The sequence below is a fragment of the Coregonus lavaretus genome, assembly GCF_964263955.1.
Source record: "Coregonus lavaretus genome assembly, chromosome: 31".
Lineage (NCBI taxonomy): Eukaryota > Metazoa > Chordata > Actinopteri > Salmoniformes > Salmonidae > Coregonus > Coregonus lavaretus.
This window is the reverse complement of record NC_140018.1, coordinates 3211013-3229260: the sequence shown is the minus strand read 5'-3', so window position 1 is coordinate 3229260 and position 18248 is coordinate 3211013. Positions and strand designations below refer to the sequence as shown.

The 18248-nt window shown below is 47.3% G+C and overlaps 2 protein-coding genes across 2 annotated transcripts in view; one reads left to right on the top strand and one right to left on the bottom strand.

The window, feature by feature from the left end:
* The window catches only part of LOC311107036 (chromatin-remodeling ATPase INO80-like), a 91615-nt gene extending 82113 nt beyond the window's left edge, over positions 1–9502 (top strand). Inside the window, exons 35-36 of the mRNA XM_084149490.1 lie at positions 6608–6823; positions 7297–9502. Coding sequence (XP_084005616.1) covers positions 6608–6823; positions 7297–7553 — 473 coding nt within the window. The 3' untranslated portion in view covers positions 7554–9502. The remainder of the gene's footprint in view (positions 1–6607; positions 6824–7296) is intronic.
* A 5885-nt stretch (positions 9503–15387) lies between these two features.
* Positions 15388–17558, bottom strand: LOC311106502 (glutathione-specific gamma-glutamylcyclotransferase 1-like). Its single transcript, XM_084148850.1, has 3 exons — positions 16924–17558; positions 16732–16767; positions 15388–16501 (listed from the first exon to the last, which is right to left on the bottom strand). Exons 1-3 carry the CDS (start codon positions 17101–17103, stop codon positions 16115–16117), a joined length of 603 nt encoding a protein of 200 aa, XP_084004976.1. The 5' UTR covers positions 17104–17558; the 3' UTR covers positions 15388–16114.
* Positions 17559–18248: the final 690 nt, after the last annotated feature.

Below are 18248 nucleotides of genomic sequence, written 5' to 3'. Positions count from 1 at the left end.
CAGAAGAGGTAAACAACAGTACGTAGTAGTGATGATGTCAGTCAGAAGAGGTAAACAACAGTACGTAGTAGTGATGAGGTCAGTCAGAAGAGGTAAACAACAGTACGTAGTAGTGATGATGTCAGTCAGAAGAGGTAAACAACAGTGCGTAGTAGTGATGATGTCAGTCAGAAGAGGTAAACAACAGTACGTAGTAGTGATGAGGTCAGTCAGAAGAGGTAAACAACAGTACGTAGTAGTGATGATGTCAGTCAGAAGAGGTAAACAACAGTGCGTAGTAGTGATGATGTCAGTCAGAAGAGGTAAACAACAGTACGTAGTAGTGATGATGTCAGTCAGAAGAGGTAAACAACAGTACGTAGTAGTGATGATGTCAGTCAGAAGAGGTAAACAACAGTACGTAGAGGTAGGTCCTATTCAGTGTGACTGGGCTAGCTGAAGGTGACGTTCTCCTCCTTATTTAGAACACAGTAGTATTATGTCTGATAGAGAGAACAGTATATGCATACAATACCTGATTATTTGAGCCGGTAGCTTAGTGGTTAAGAGCGTTGTGCCAGTAACCGAAAGGTCGCTGGTTCTAATCCCCGAGCCGACTAGGTGAAAAATCTGTCGCTGTGCCCTTGAGCAAGGCACTTAACCCTAATTGCTCATGTAAATCGCTCTGGATAAGAGCGTCTGCTAAATGACTAAAATGTAAATGTAAAGAATTTGCTGAAAGCTATGAAGAATAACTCAGAAATGTGATTTACAGTGCTCACAGTTTGCTGTTAGGTACATTATGTCCCTAGGCCTATGTTCCTGTTAGATTGTGTTTTCTGTCCAATGGTTTCTTGGAAGAACTAGGTCCATTAATGTGGTTTAAAATCTGATCCATCTGAAGTACTTTCAAAGTGTCTTGTGACCCACCTGATCAGTAAAACAATATTTCATACTAGCATTAATGATTTAGCTGCTTTAGTTCTGGCCCAGGAGAATCTAGCTAACCCCAATCCTCCTTTTGGGAAACTGTACATTCAGTACCAGTCCCACAATAACACATTCTAGAAAATAAAGTTGAGTTGTCATGGTGATGTGTGTGTGCCAACAGAATGAGTAATGACTCTGTGCTAATGAGATGAGGGCTGTAGTGTAGTCCACTGGGCTGGGGGTTGAGGTTTAGGGACTAGATGGGGGCTGTAGTGTTGTCCGCTGGGCTGGGGGTTGGGAACTAGGGACTAGATGGGGGCTGTAGTGTTGTCCGCTGGGCTGGGGGTTGGGAACTAGGGACTAGATGGGGGCTGTAGTGTAGTCCACTGGGCTGGGGGTTGGGAACTAGGGACTAGATGGGGGCTGTAGTGTAGTCCACTGGGCTGGGGGTTGGGAACTAGGGACTAGATGGGGGCTGTAGTGTAGTCCACTGGGCTGGGGGTTGAGGTTTAGGGACTAGATGGGGGCTGTAGTGTAGTCCACTGGGCTGGGGGTTGGGAACTAGGGACTAGATGGGGGCTGTAGTGTAGTCCACTGGGCTGGGGGTTGAGGTTTAGGGATTAGATGGGGGCTGTAGTGTAGTCCACTGGGCTGGGGGTTGGGAACTAGGGACTAGATGGGGGCTGTAGTGTAGTCCACTGGGGGTTGAGGTTTAGGGATTAGATGGGGGCTGTAGTGTAGTCCACTGGGCTGGGGGTTGAGGTTTAGGGACTAGATGGGGGCTGTATTGTAGTCCACTGGGGGTTGAGGTTTAGGGACTAGATGGGGGCTGTAGTGTAGTCCACTGGGGGTTGAGGTTTAGGGACTAGATGGGGGCTGTAGTGTAGTCCACTGGGCTGGGGGTTGAGGTTTAGGGACTAGATGGGGGCTGTAGTGTAGTCCACTGGGGGTTGAGGTTTAGGGATTAGATGGGGGCTGTAGTGTAGTCCACTGGGCTGGGGGTTGGGAACTAGGGACTAGATGGGGGCTGTAGTGTAGTCCACTGGGGGTTGAGGTTTAGGGACTAGATGGGGGCTGTAGTGTAGTCCACTGGGCTGGGGGTTGGGAACTAGGGACTAGATGGGGGCTGTAGTGTAGTCCACTGGGCTGGGGGTTGGGAACTAGGGACTAGATGGGGGCTGTAGTGTAGTCCACTGGGCTGGGGGTTGAGGTTTAGGGACTAGATGGGGGCTGTAGTGTAGTCCACTGGGGGTTGAGGTTTAGGGACTAGATGGGGGCTGTAGTGTAGTCCACTGGGCTGGGGGTTGAGGTTTAGGGATTAGATGGGGGCTGTAGTGTAGTCCACTGGGCTGGGGGTTGAGGTTTAGGGACTAGATGGGGACTGTAGTGTAGTCCACTGGGGGTTGAGGTTTAGGGACTAGATGGGGGCTGTAGTGTAGTCCACTGGGGGTTGAGGTTTAGGGACTAGATGGGGGCTGTAGTGTAGTCCACTGGGGGTTGAGGTTTAGGGACTAGATGGGGGCTGTAGTGTAGTCCACTGGGGGTTGAGGTTTAGGGACTAGATGGGGGCTGTAGTGTAGTCCACTGGGGGTTGAGGTTTAGGGACTAGATGGGGGCTGTAGTGTAGTCCACTGGGCTGGGGGTTGAGGTTTAGGGACTAGATGGGGGCTGTAGTGTAGTCCACTGGGGGTTGAGGTTTAGGGACTAGATGGGGGCTGTAGTGTAGTCCACTGGGGGTTGAGGTTTAGGGACTAGATGGGGGCTGTAGTGTAGTCCACTGGGCTGGGGGTTGAGGTTTAGGGACTAGATGGGGGCTGTAGTGTAGTCCACTGGGGGTTGAGGTTTAGGGACTAGATGGGGGCTGTAGTGTAGTCCACTGGGGGTTGAGGTTTAGGGACTAGATGGGGGCTGTAGTGTAGTCCACTGGGCTGGGGGTTGAGGTTTAGGGACTAGATGGGGGCTGTAGTGTAGTCCACTGGGGGTTGAGGTTTAGGGACTAGATGGGGGCTGTAGTGTAGTCCACTGGGGGTTGAGGTTTAGGGACTAGATGGGGGCTGTAGTGTAGTCCACTGGGGGTTGAGGTTTAGGGACTAGATGGGGGCTGTAGTGTAGTCCACTGGGGGTTGAGGTTTAGGGACTAGATGGGGGCTGTAGTGTAGTCCACTGGGGGTTGAGGTTTAGGGACTAGATGGGGGCTGTAGTGTAGTCCACTGGGGGTTGGGAACTAGGGACTAGATGGGGGCTGTAGTGTAGTCCACTGGGGGTTGAGGTTTAGGGACTAGATGGGGGCTGTAGTGTAGTCCACTGGGCTGGGGGTTGAGGTTTAGGGACTAGATGGGGGCTGTAGTGTAGTCCACTGGGGGTTGAGGTTTAGGGACTAGATAGGGGCTGTAGTGTAGTCCACTGGGCTGGGGGTTGGGGTTTAGGGACTAGATGGGGGCTGTAGTGTAGTCCACTGGGCTGGGGGTTGAGGTTTAGGGACTAGATGGGGGCTGTAGTGTAGTCCACTGGGCTGGGGGTTGAGGTTTAGGGACTAGATGGGGGCTGTAGTGTAGTCCACTGGGCTGGGGGTTGAGGTTTAGGGACTAGATGGGGGCTGTAGTGTAGTCCACTGGGCTGGGGGTTGGGAACTAGGGACTAGATGGGGGCTGTAGTGTAGTCCACTGGGGGTTGAGGTTTAGGGTTTAGATGGGGGCTGTAGTGTAGTCCACTGGGCTGGGGGTTGAGGTTTAGGGACTAGATGGGGGCTGTAGTGTAGTCCACTGGGGGTTGAGGTTTAGGGTTTAGATGGGGGCTGTAGTGTAGTCCACTGGGGGTTGAGGTTTAGGGACTAGATGGGGGCTGTAGTGTAGTCCACTGGGGGTTGAGGTTTAGGGACTAGATGGGGGCTGTAGTGTAGTCCACTGGGGGTTGAGGTTTAGGGACTAGATGGGGGCTGTAGTGTAGTCCACTGGGGGTTGAGGTTTAGGGACTAGATGGGGGCTGTAGTGTAGTCCACTGGGGGTTGAGGTTTAGGGACTAGATGGGGGCTGTAGTGTAGTCCACTGGGGGTTGAGGTTTAGGGTTTAGATGGGGGCTGTAGTGTAGTCCACTGGGGGTTGAGGTTTAGGGACTAGATGGGGGCTGTAGTGTAGTCCACTGGGGGTTGAGGTTTAGGGACTAGATGGGGGCTGTAGTGTAGTCCACTGGGGGTTGAGGTTTAGGGACTAGATGGGGGCTGTAGTGTAGTCCACTGGGCTGGGGGTTGAGGTTTAGGGACTAGATGGGGGCTGTAGTGTAGTCCACTGGGCTGGGGGTTGAGGTTTAGGGACTAGATGGGGGCTGTAGTGTAGTCCACTGGGCTGGGGGTTGGGAACTAGGGACTAGATGGGGGCTGTAGTGTAGTCCACTGGGGGTTGAGGTTTAGGGACTAGATGGGGGCTGTAGTGTAGTCCACTGGGGGTTGAGGTTTAGGGACTAGATGGGGGCTGTAGTGTAGTCCACTGGGGGTTGAGGTTTAGGGACTAGATGGGGGCTGTAGTGTAGTCCACTGGGGGTTGAGGTTTAGGGACTAGATGGGGGCTGTAGTGTAGTCCACTGGGGGTTGAGGTTTAGGGACTAGATGGGGGCTGTAGTGTAGTCCACTGGGGGTTGAGGTTTAGGGACTAGATGGGGGCTGTAGTGTAGTCCACTGGGGGTTGAGGTTTAGGGACTAGATGGGGGCTGTAGTGTAGTCCACTGGGGGTTGAGGTTTAGGGACTAGATGGGGGCTGTAGTGTAGTCCACTGGGGGTTGAGGTTTAGGGACTAGATGGGGGCTGTAGTGTAGTCCACTGGGGGTTGAGGTTTAGGGACTAGATGGGGGCTGTAGTGTAGTCCACTGGGGGTTGGGAACTAGGGACTAGATGGGGGCTGTAGTGTAGTCCACTGGGCTGGGGGTTGGGAACTAGGGACTAGATGGGGGCTGTAGTGTAGTCCACTGGGGGTTGAGGTTTAGGGATTAGATGGGGGCTGTAGTGTAGTCCACTGGGGGTTGAGGTTTAGGGATTAGATGGGGGCTGTAGTGTAGTCCACTGGGGGTTGAGGTTTAGGGATTAGATGGGGGCTGTAGTGTAGTCCACTGGGGGTTGAGGTTTAGGGATTAGATGGGGGCTGTAGTGTAGTCCACTGGGGGTTGAGGTTTAGGGATTAGATGGGGGCTGTAGTGTAGTCCATTGGGGGTTGAGGTTTAGGGATTAGATGGGGGCTGTAGTGTAGTCCACTGGGGGTTGAGGTTTAGGGATTAGATGGGGGCTGTAGTGTAGTCCACTGGGGGTTGAGGTTTAGGGACTAGATGGGGGCTGTAGTGTAGTCCACTGGGGGTTGGGAACTAGGGACTAGATGGGGGCTGTAGTGTAGTCCACTGGGGGTTGAGGTTTAGGGACTAGATGGGGGCTGTAGTGTAGTCCACTGGGGGTTGAGGTTTAGGGACTAGATGGGGGCTGTAGTGTAGTCCACTGGGCTGGGGGTTGGGAACTAGGGACTAGATGGGGGCTGTAGTGTAGTCCACTGGGCTGGGGCTTGAGGTTTAGGGACTAGATGGGGGCTGTAGTGTAGTCCACTGGGGGTTGAGGTTTAGGGATTAGATGGGGGCTGTAGTGTAGTCCACTGGGCTGGGGGTTGAGGTTTAGGGACTAGATGGGGGCTGTAGTGTAGTCCACTGGGCTGGGGGTTGAGGTTTAGGGACTAGATGGGGGCTGTAGTGTAGTCCACTGGGGGTTGAGGTTTAGGGATTAGATGGGGGCTGTAGTGTAGTCCACTGGGCTGGGGGTTGAGGTTTAGGGACTAGATGGGGGCTTTAGTGTAGTCCACTGGGGGTTGAGGTTTAGGGATTAGATGGGGGCTGTAGTGTAGTCCACTGGGCTGGGGGTTGAGGTTTAGGGACTAGATGGGGGCTGTAGTGTAGTCCACTGGGCTGGGGGTTGGGAACTAGGGACTAGATGGGGGCTGTAGTGTAGTCCACTGGGCTGGGGGTTGGGAACTAGGGACTAGATGGGGGCTGTAGTGTAGTCCACTGGGCTGGGGGTTGAGGTTTAGGGACTAGATGGGGGCTGTAGTGTAGTCCACTGGGGGTTGAGGTTTAGGGACTAGATGGGGGCTGTAGTGTAGTCCACTGGGCTGGGGGTTGGGAACTAGGGGGGTTACACTAAAGAGGGATATATTAGGATGTAGACTACTATATCATGCAGAAAGGAGGGTGAGGTAGGAGGGAGAGAAGGAGAAGGAGACGAGATGGAGTAAAGGAGGGTGAGGGAGGATTGCAGAAGTTGTACTATATTACATTCTGTCATGGGAAAGAGGGAGAGGAGGAGATGTCTGGATCAGAACCCAGAGATGAAGAAATTATTTGGGCTGCAACCTCAGAGAGAGAGCGACTGGAGGGAGAGAGGAGAGGATTTGGCCAATCATCAGACAGACAGAAAGGAACACACTGGAAAATGAGATTGTCTGCCATGGATTGTCTGCCCTCACCGTGGGGTTCGAACTTGATCATAATAAGCTCATTTTTATAGGCCAAAATTATTGGGTGTAATTTCCATAGGCTTTCTAGGGCAGACCAAGGCTTTTGGCACCGCTAGGTTTGCTACGCAGTAGCCGACCAGCAGAGCTCGTGACTTCACACTCCAGACCAGACACTGAGGGCCTGAGCAAAACCAATTGAGATTGCCTCTCCTTTCCAGGTGTGTCTACTCAGGACACATCCAGTCCGGGGACGGGAAGGTCAGGTAGGAGCCGGGGAAGACCTGGTTCGTGTTCTGGAGCCGGAGCCAAGTCTGCAGGGAAGGGGCGGGTCAGGAAGTCGACAGCGGGCAGCGCGGCCGCCATAGCAGGAGCCATGGCCGGGGCAGCAGCAGCCTCAGCAGCCTACGCAGCCTACGGATACAGTGGGACTAAAGGTAGTTTGTTAACGACTTTAAGATCTCATTAAGCCATATGCAGTTGCTTTGTTTATGTAATCCATGTATGTGAAGAATGAGTTTAAGTTATCATTAAGGCGTGTAGTTGCTTTGGTCATGTAAATATCAGTAGGAAAGCTGATAAAGCTCAGTTTTTCTGAAATGAAATGGCAAACACATTTACAGTTTATTTTCATTGTTTTGTCTCAAGTGTCACAGTTGGATGTTTATTTAATTTATTTATTTTACCAGGCAGGTCAATTAAGAACAAATAGTAATGATTTTTTGTATCACTCTTGTGAGTTATCGTCTGTCTTTACCTTCTCCTCCTCTTCCCTCCCCCCTTTCCCCCTTCCCCTCCTCTCCTTCTCTCCCTCCCCCCTATCTCCTCCCTCACCCCCCTATCTCCTCCCTCGCCCCCTTCCCGACCCTCTCCCTCCTCTTCCCTCTCCCCACCCTCTCCCCCTCTCTAGCGGGTCTCCCTGCAGCCTCCCCCCTCCAGCCGTCTCTGGGTCGGTCAGGGACGGCCCCAGCCTTCTCCCCCAGCAGCAGTTCCTCTCCCAAGGGGAAGGGTGGCGCTGTGGCCCCCAGCCCCCAGAAACAACCAGCCCCCAGCCAGAGTAACCCACAGCAGAAACAGCCAGGACATAGCCACCACCACAGTCATGGACATGTGACAGGAAGGAAGGGCAAGGGACCTGGCGGACCTGGGGCACCTGGGGCTCGATAGCATATAGAGATGATGGACATCAACACAGTACATAGATACCGATACACACACAGTCCTAAGGATCTGATAGAGGCCAGAAAGGTTACTCTGCTATTGTGGGCATCTGTGTTTAAACAAACACAACGTCTGCTGCACTGACCAGCTTCAACTGTGACCCCATGTGACCTGCTCCACAACCAATCAACACAGAGGTGAGATGTTCCTTAACCAATCACATACAGAGGTGACATCATCACTACCTGGAAGACCATGCTATCCCAGAAGGCATAGCGACAGAACAAATGGGCACTGTCGGGCATGATGGACACTACTCTATTCTGTACACACACACACACACACACACACACACACAAATTATCATCGCAAGGTCCAAAACACACCCTCATCCCTTCCACCAAACACCTCTTCCTTCCGTTAGTGCCCTCCACAGTGGACAGATTCTGCCTCCTCCAGTGTGTGTGTGTGTGTGTTGTGACCCAGAGTATTTCAAAGTGGTTTCTCTGTGACGAAAAGACAGAAAATAGACTTGGTTTTCTGTCGAAAATACTGAAAAGCAACTAGGCTGAGGTTGAACCCGTCTGTTGGTGCTTCTCAATGCAGCACAGACAGACAGGCACTCCTTACAGCGACCGTGCATCCACGCATTAAGGGCTTCTAACGTAGAGTGCTCTCTTCAAAGGGGCGTCTGTTTCCACTCGCACTGAGCCATCTCATCCGTTAAGATAGAACACTTGTTTAGGGTTAGATCGGAATGCTTGCATCAATGTTAGGTTTATGTCACGTGTCCATAGAAGTGTTTAATACATGTATTAAAGTTGATCTACTCTTCTCTGCATTTCAGAACAGAATGTAAATGCATACCAAACAACTAAAACGGACTGCTTTTTAATTATAGCTCTTATTTTTATATTTATAGACCTACCGATGTTGTCATAGTGACCCATATCAAAATGGCAAATTTGGAATACCGTTTTGAAAAAAGCCTCTCTCTCTCTCTCTCCATAGAGTTCATCCCAACACAATGAGACATGAAGGAATTATAATATATATATTTTGTCTGATGAGAACTGATTGAAGGGGTATTTTGTGGTAAATTGAATTCCAAAGTGGTGAGCGCTGTTTAATAAAGATGTTTTGCTGATCTGTTTGTGTAAAACTCAAGTGTGCTTCTGAAATGATGCCCTGTTCATTACTTGTACTACCTTTTGATAAAACTCTGGCCAAAAGTAGTGCACTATTTTGGGAATAGGGTGCCATTTCAGAGGCAACCTAGTAGGTGTCCTTTAAAACTTAACTTGGATTGTAAAATGTACCATAGAATTTAAGTTTAATTTAAAAGTGGGTAATAATTTATCAGAATTCATGTGAACATTGTAAAAAATTGTATTGATGGCATTTTTATTTTTAAAAAACAGAGAAAAATGTTATACTTCTGATCAGAGAAGTCAATGAGTCTTTGTGATGTCATTCGGTGATGTTTTTGGCTATGATGGCGCTCTCATGTTAAAAGGTGTGGAACTAGGGGTTGCCAAATCCTGGTAACTTTTCCACATTTCCACCGGTTTTCCAGAAGTCCCCGGTTGGAGGATTCTCGGAATTCCTGCTTATTCATTCCCTTGTAATGCCACTAGTCTTCCAACCAGGATTTCTGGAAAACCAGGGAATTTTGGGAAAGTTACCGGAATTTTGAAACCCTATGTGGAGCCAAGCACTATGTCTAGTTTTGAAAGTTTGTTCTGTGTTGGATACTACAGTGTGATGATGAAATCTCTTCTCCTATCACATGGATGTAAATAAAATTTGAGGGCGACATGTTGTCCCCTGGTTGGTTCTTCCCCCCCCAGTTTGCCTGTCTATTTTTATAGGTCATGTGTAAATATGAATACAAAGCTGTCATTTTACTAACAGGAGAAGCCAATTCAAAATAAAAACAAAGACTGATTAATCAACTTGTTGTGATGCATTTAACGGCATAGATGCCCTGGACATGCACAATAGGCCTACTATAAAACAACATTTCCTTGTACGTTTTCTTACGTCAGAGAAACTTTTTCCAGAAAGGGTAAAGTATTTCAACAGTCTACTACAGATACAAACAAACACAAACAAACAAACAAACAAACGCAAGCATAGACACACACACACAATTCAACCAAGGAGAGTTCGAATGAATACCTCAGTTCACTGTGCTCTTTCAACTGCTGTTGACTTTCACATATTACATAACCATTTACTGCTGTGTATCTCTCATAGCGCTGCAGAGGTTTGTTTTTAGTCGTACGGTCTGTACCGTGGGAGTGTTGGCTGCAGGTCATCTTGGTAGCAGGTTTTTTTTGGAAAGGCAGCTAGTGCAACACTGTGGTCCTATGGTCTAGCCAAGGGTTTGGGTCCAAAATGGCACCCTATTCCAAATATAGTGCACTACTTTCAACCAGAGCCCTAAAAGCCCTGGTCAGAAGTAGTGCACTATAAAGGGAATAGAGTACCATTTGGGCCGTGAAGCCAGAGCAGTATGTACTGTACACAGTGATTAAACTATGTCTGTGGTGCTGTAGTTGGAACCTCAATGCAGCAGTCTGACCTTTTGGGTGTTGATGTCCAGGGTGACACACACATAAACACACACAGAATATAGTCATGGTAAGGTCCAAAACACGCCCTCACCCCTTCCGTGAAAGGATGTCGAGGCCAAACTGTACAGGAGCTTCTCTTGGTAATGTTATGAAACTCTGTATCCTTTCAGAGGAGTGGAAGGGTTAGTCTTGGTAATGTAATGAAACTATCCTTTCAGAGGAGTGGAAGGGTTAGTCTTGGTAATGTTATGAAACTATCCTTTCAGAGGAGTGGAAGGGTTAGTCTTGGTAATGTTATGAAACTATCCTTTCAGAGGAGTGGAAGGGTTAGTCTTGGTAATGTTATGAAACTATCCTTTCAGAGGAGTGGAAGGGTTAGTCTTGGTAATGTTATGAAACTATCCTTTCAGAGGAGTGGAAGGGTTAGTCTTGGTAATGTTATGAAACTATCCTTTCAGAGGAGTGGAAGGGTTAGTCTTGGTAATGTAATGAAACTATCCTTTCAGAGGAGTGGAAGGGTTAGTCCAGTGTGTCATATTGAAGTATGGTTGCAATTTTTGATCTAGAGGAGAATACCATAGTTGGATAAACTGTTATGAAACCCCCAAGATGGCTTAGTTGGTCAGTGGCACTTATAAGTGATGTCATTGGTCAATTCCAAAATCCTTTATCGGAACCTATGGACATTCTTTCTTGTAATGGTCAAGTTAAGAGGATTTTCCCAATTTTTACACGTGTACCTGTTTTTACCATATACGATGATTCTGGTTACCCTGCGACAGTTGTTCTGTCTTCCTCAATTTTATACATTTACATTTTAGTCATTTAGCAGACGCTCTTATCCAGAGCGACTTACAGTTAGTGCATACATTATTTTATCGAACCCACAACCCTGGCGTTGCAAACGCCATGCTCTACCAACTGAGCTACATCCCCTGCCAGCCAAATCCCTCCCCTACCCTGGACGACGCTGGGCCAATTGTGCGCGCCGCCCCATGGGTCTCCCGGTCGCGGCCGGCTACGACAGAGCCTGGATTCGAACCAGGATCTCTAGTGGCACAGCTAGCACTGTGATGCAGTGCCTTAGACCACTGCGCCACTCGGGAGACATATGTGGTAACTCAATGGCGATTCTTCCAAAGAGAGAATGAATTTCCCATCTAAATGATTATAGAACCGGTATGAGATTCCCCTCTATGTCCTACTAGGACATTGGCCTATTCCTCAGGTACCGTTGATGCATCTCCATTTCCTTCCTGATGCTTTTTGACCTTTCAGAAAGCTGCAGGTTCTAACCACAGGACTACGCCATCGCCCCCGGTAACAGGTTACGTAAGACTGGACCTAGATAGCCTGACTTGAGTCACGTCAACAACAACAACAAAAGGACACCGTGCTCCAGCCAATGTTTGAGAGCACAATGTGTGTTCAGCAGCCAATGGGAGCACTGGTTGGTGTACACGGAAGTGTATTTGGGTTGACACCTTTGTGTGTTCTGGTGAGACGTTTGGGAGTGCTGTGTGTACATTAAAGTAGGCATTTGGTCCGACGCCTTGTAATGAGTACTGTATGTTCTACAAGACGCCTTGTAATGAGTACTGTATGTTCTACAAGACGCCTTGTAATGAGTACTGTATGTTCTACAAGACGCCTTGTAATGAGTACTGTATGTTCTACAAGTCGCCTTGTAATGAGTACTGTATGTTCTACAAGACGCCTTGTAATGAGTACTGTATGTTCTACAAGACGCCTTGTAATGAGTACTGTATGTTCTACAAGACGCCTTGTAATGAGTACTGTATGTTCTACAAGTCGCCTTGTAATGAGTACTGTATGTTCTACAAGACGCCTTGTAATGAGTACTGTATGTTCTACAAGACGCCTTGTACTGAGTACTGTATGTTCTATAAAGACGCCTTGTAATGAGTACTGTATGTTCTACAAGTCGCCTTGTAATGAGTACTGTATGTTCTACAAGACGCCTTGTAATGAGTACTGTATGTTCTACAAGACGCCTTGTAATGAGTACTGTATGTTCTACAAGACGCCTTGTAATGAGTACTGTATGTTCCCGACGCCTTGTAATGAGTACTGTATGTTCTACAAGACGCCTTGTAATGAGTACTGTATGTTCTACAAGACGCCTTGTAATGAGTACTGTATGTTCTACAAGACGCCTTGTAATGAGTACTGTATGTTCTACAAGACGCCTTGTAATGAGTACTGTATGTTCTACAAGACGCCTTGTAATGAGTACTGTATGTTCTACAAGTCGCCTTGTAATGAGTACTGTATGTTCTACAAGACGCCTTGTAATGAGTACTGTATGTTCTACAAGACGCCTTGTAATGAGTACTGTATGTTCTACAAGACGCCTTGTAATGAGTACTGTATGTTCTACAAGACGCCTTGTAATGAGTACTGTATGTTCTACAAGACGCCTTGTAATGAGTACTGTATGTTCTACAAGACGCCTTGTAATGAGTACTGTATGTTCTACAAGACGCCTTGTAATGAGTACTGTATGTTCCCGACGCCTTGTAATGAGTACTGTATGTTCTACAAGTCGCCTTGTAATGAGTACTGTATGTTCCCGACGCCTTGTAATGAGTACTGTATGTTCTACAAGTCACCTTGTAATGAGTACTGTATGTTCTACAAGACGCCTTGTAATGAGTACTGTATGTTCTACAAGACGCCTTGTAATGAGTACTGTATGTTCTACAAGACGCCTTGTAATGAGTACTGTATGTTCTACAAGACTATTCTTTACGGGTAGATCAGAACACTGCCTACTCGTACGGCTTGAAGAATACCGACCAGGAATGAAAACGGCAACACAACAAGGATGTTTTGACCATTTATTGGTGGGATCTACTATTCTACTGGATGAAACGGTGCTAAAAGCAACCTTTTACAACAAAGGTGTAGGTGACATTATCAGCAGCCAGTTGGTAAATTAGTGCCTGTAGTTGGAAAACACCAGATAGTGGCTATCACCATTTCATTAATGGACATGAAATTGAGAACCGTTAATGCAGTGTACCATTTTAAAGACTATGAACTACAGTAGTGCCTAAACCAGAAGTGAAAAGATGTCACTGTTGACCAAACGGTTGCATCTAGCACAGAGCTTCCCCTAAATCATCTGGGTTGATAATCTTAACACCAACTAAATCTCCATGCTTGGGTAAAAATATATAGAATAAAAAAAAAAAGGCACACCTCAACTCAAAGCACATGCTTCCCTTTGTACCTCTTAAATTGAATTCTTTATGGCTTTAGGTTAACAGTGGATGGGTTAAGATGGGCTACACCATTACAGGTTTTACAAATACACACACAATGGACTGGACCACTGGAACACATCTGTTTTATGAATTTAGAGTCAGCGTGACTGATGGCATAACCTCTGTTACAGATAACACATTTACACTAGGCATGTATCCCAAATGGCACCCTATTCCCTACAGCATACAATACTTATGACCAGAGCCAGTAGTACACTATATAATGGAACAGGGTACCAATATGAGGCCGCCCTAATCGTATTATAGATGGAAGGGTACGGGCTACTGGGCCCCTAGCAGGTATGGCACTAGGGCCAGAGCGGCAGCCTCGATGGAGAACAGGTGTGGGTCGTCCACGTGAGGGCAGCGCCGCCTCATGAACTCAGCCAGGCGGAGAAGATACTCCAGGTTGTGACCTGTCTTCCCCTGCCTGGTGGCGATCTGGTGCCCTATCACCTCAGGGCTGGCGGGCCCCAGGAAGAGAGGGTTGTCTGGGGTAGCAATGTAGAGGAGGGCCTGGTGGGTCTGGTTCACTTGGTCATCCTCAGGGATGAAGTCCACGAGCTTGGTGACGTAACCACCGCACACTGTATGTTCTACAAGACGCCTTGTAATGAGTACTGTATGTTCTACAAGACGCCTTGTAATGAGTACTGTATGTTCTACAAGACGCCTTGTAATGAGTACTGTATGTTCTACAAGACGCCTTGTAATGAGTACTGTATGTTCCCGACGCCTTGTAATGAGTACTGTATGTTCTACAAGTCGCCTTGTAATGAGTACTGTATGTTCCCGACGCCTTGTAATGAGTACTGTATGTTCTACAAGTCACCTTGTAATGAGTACTGTATGTTCTACAAGACGCCTTGTAATGAGTACTGTATGTTCTACAAGTCGCCTTGTAATGAGTACTGTATGTTCTACAAGACGCCTTGTAATGAGTACTGTATGTTCTACAAGTCGCCTTGTAATGAGTACTGTATGTTCTACAAGTCGCCTTGTAATGAGTACTGTATGTTCTACAAGACGCCTTGTAATGAGTACTGTATGTTCTACAAGTCGCCTTGTAATGAGTACTGTATGTTCTACAAGACGCCTTGTAATGAGTACTGTATGTTCCCGACGCCTTGTAATGAGTACTGTATGTTCTACAAGTCACCTTGTAATGAGTACTGTATGTTCTACAAGACGCCTTGTAATGAGTACTGTATGTTCTACAAGACGCCTTGTAATGAGTACTGTATGTTCTACAAGACGCCTTGTAATGAGTACTGTATGTTCTACAAGACGCCTTGTAATGAGTACTGTATGTTCCCGACGCCTTGTAATGAGTACTGTATGTTCTACAAGTCGCCTTGTAATGAGTACTGTATGTTCTACAAGTCGCCTTGTAATGAGTACTGTATGTTCTACAAGACGCCTTGTAATGAGTACTGTATGTTCTACAAGACGCCTTGTAATGAGTACTGTATGTTCTACAAGACGCCTTGTAATGAGTACTGTATGTTCCCGACGCCTTGTAATGAGTACTGTATGTTCTACAAGACGCCTTGTAATGAGTACTGTATGTTCTACAAGACGCCTTGTAATGAGTACTGTATGTTCTACAAGACGCCTTGTAATGAGTACTGTATGTTCTACAAGACGCCTTGTAATGAGTACTGTATGTTCCCGACGCCTTGTAATGAGTACTGTATGTTCTACAAGTCACCTTGTAATGAGTACTGTATGTTCTACAAGTTGACCATCAGCAGCACGTGGATCTCAAGTTCCTCGCCTGCGTCCCTAGCATTGACATGTCATTTTACAGCGGTTGAACAAGAGTGCCGGTATCAGCTGCATACCAAGTTGCAGAGACTCTACAATATGGATGGTTTGTGGAAGACTATTCTTTACGGGTAGATCAGAACACTGCCTACTCGTACGGCTTGAAGAATACCGACCAGGAATGAAAACGGCAACACAAAAAGGATGTTTTGACCATTTATTGGTGGGATCTATTAATCTACTGGATGAAACGGTGCTAAAAGCAACCTTTTACAACAAAGGTGTAGGTGACATATCAGCAGCCAGTTGGTAAATGAGTGCCTGTAGTTGGAAAACACCAGATAGTGGCTATCACCATTTCATTAATGGACATGAAATTGAGAACCGTTAATGCAGTGTACCATTTAAAAAGACTTTGAACTATAGTAGTGCCTAAACCAGAAGTGAAAAGATGTCACTGTTGACCAAACGGTTGCGTCTAGCACAGAGCTTCCCCTAAATCATCTGGGTTGATAAACTTAACACCAACTAAATCTCCATGCTTGGGTAAAAATATATAGAATAAAAAAAAAAGGCACACCTCAACTCAAAGCACATGCTTCCCTTTGTACCTCTTAAATTGAATTCTTTATGGCTTTAGGTTAACAGTGGATGGGATAAGATGGGCTACACCATTACAGGTTTTACAAATACACACAACACAAATGGACTGGAACACTGGACCACATCTGTTTTATGAATTTAGAGTCAGAGTGACTGATGGCCTAACCTCTGTTACAGATAACACATTTACACTAGGCATGTATCCCAAATGGCACCCTATTCCCTACAGCATACAATACTTATGACCAGAGCCAGTAGTACACTATATAATGGAACAGGGTACCAATATGAGGCCGCCCTAATCGTATTATAGATGGAAGGGTACGGGCTACTGGGCCCCTAGCAGGTATGGCACTAGGGCCAGAGCGGCAGCCTCGATGGAGAACAGGTGTGGGTCGTCCACGTGAGGGCAGCGCCGCCTCATGAACTCAGCCAGGCGGAGAAGATACTCCAGGTTGTGACCCGTCTTCCCCTGCCTGGTGGCGATCTGGTGCCCTATCACCTCAGGGCTGGCGGGCCCCAGGAAGAGAGGGTTGTCTGGGGTAGCAATGTAGAGGAGGGCCTGGTGGGTCTGGTTCACTTGGTCATCCTCAGGGATGAAGTCCACGAGCTTGGTGACGTAACCACCGCACACGGCCTCGCGCACATTCAGGTACTTAAGGGACTCTTCGACCTGGGAACCGGTCACCTCGAAAGCCATGCCCCAGGTAGTTGCCTATTGGAGGAGGAAGCAAGATGTCATTAGAAACTTCATTCAAGCTGACATTTTGTATTGAGGAACAGGTAGAGATTTCTGTTAGACAGGTCTTTCAAAAGAGGAACAAGTGGATATTTCGCATTAATAAATATGGAAATGAGTGATAGGGTTTGAGTTCTGTTCTGCGTGGAAACTACATAGCTAAACCTTAAAGGCGTCATTTAGTAGGCGGTTAAAGTTCCACTTACGTCATCATCCTCAATCAGCGTCACCACTCTTCCGGGCTGCATGGGAGAGAAAATGGGTCAGCATCACCACTCAGACTGAAGCAATAGTTAGCTATGTAGCCAAGCTGTACAGCGGCCACATCAGGGCGTGGTATCAAACTACACATGCAGCAATACTTTATGTTCATAGCAAAATATTGATCTTCAGCTTACTAGGTCATCATTTCCACGATGGAAGTTGTCTCCGTGCCAGAAGCGTCTCTTGTAGCCTTGGATGTAGCCGACCTTGCTACTCTTGTATTTGAAGTCAGGCTTCCACACCAGAGAGCCGTACCCGAAGATCCACAGACTAGTCGGGCTGGTCTTACCGGCGATGATAACTTGAGGTTTCATTTTGATCGGTAACTAGTGTTTAGATGTTCTAATGAATCGATGGTCAAAAAAATAAATAATACTTGATGATTCAATTTATTAGCTAGCTAATGTTAGCTTCCTTCGATCAAGGAGGAGCGGTATAGGTTGGCTCACGGTGATACCGCGGACGGTATTTGAGCCCAACTGCTTGGCAGTTGTGAAGATGGAGTTTCGGAGTCCGTTTTGCCTTGCACGATGCATGCCGATGCATTAGTTTCGCCGCATACTGGCTTAAAAATCCATGGTAGCCGCTTGGCTAGGTTTTCGTATCAAAATAAAATCGCAAAAACCGTTTGGCTAGCTGTCGACGCCAGCCGGTAGTTTGTTCACGACGAAAGACGAACCGAGAAATACTTATGAAACCGTTGATCTTGAGATTTCTCAGAGACCTCTTTGCTCTTCGTCATCTAGTTGTTTTCTTGATACCAAATGGCGTATTTTCGTGGGGTATCTATAGCCAAGAGCCGAAATGGGTGTGTCACTATGACTGTGTTTTCAACCAATTATATCTCAGAGAGGCTGATTTTCATTGGGTGGTAGCGAATCAGAGATGTGTGTCCCAAATACAGAGGAATTCCAAACCACGTTCAAAATCCTATTGGCGTTGAGGCCATAACTAAAACACGCCCATGCCTTGCAGCGATTAGCTTATAAAGCATCAATCACAGCAGACAAACCTCTGATTGGGTACTTTTACTTTCACTCCAGACAACTATACATCTCGTTATACATGACTGGCTGATGCAACTTACTTCAGCATTTCAGGCCAGTCAACAGCCCAAGACATTGCATCAGATTCACAGAAGATACCAAGACTCTCAACTTGGGGGATTTGAACATCTTAGATAAATAAAATGTATTATTTTAACGTGGATGACCCCTCCCTCCACCCCTCCCTCCCTATTTCCTCTTTCACTCAGCCATGTGCAAAAGCCATGTGCACTCCAATTATATAAGTCTATGGTGCATTGTAGGCTATAGACTAGACATTCTTCAAACCTGCCTAGACAAGTAGCCTGTACTTCACTCCTGCAAGCACCATGAAACTGATGAGAATAACTGTCTGGACTAGCTCCAGACTAGCCCAAGACTAGCTCCAGACTAGCTCCAGACTAGCCCAAGAC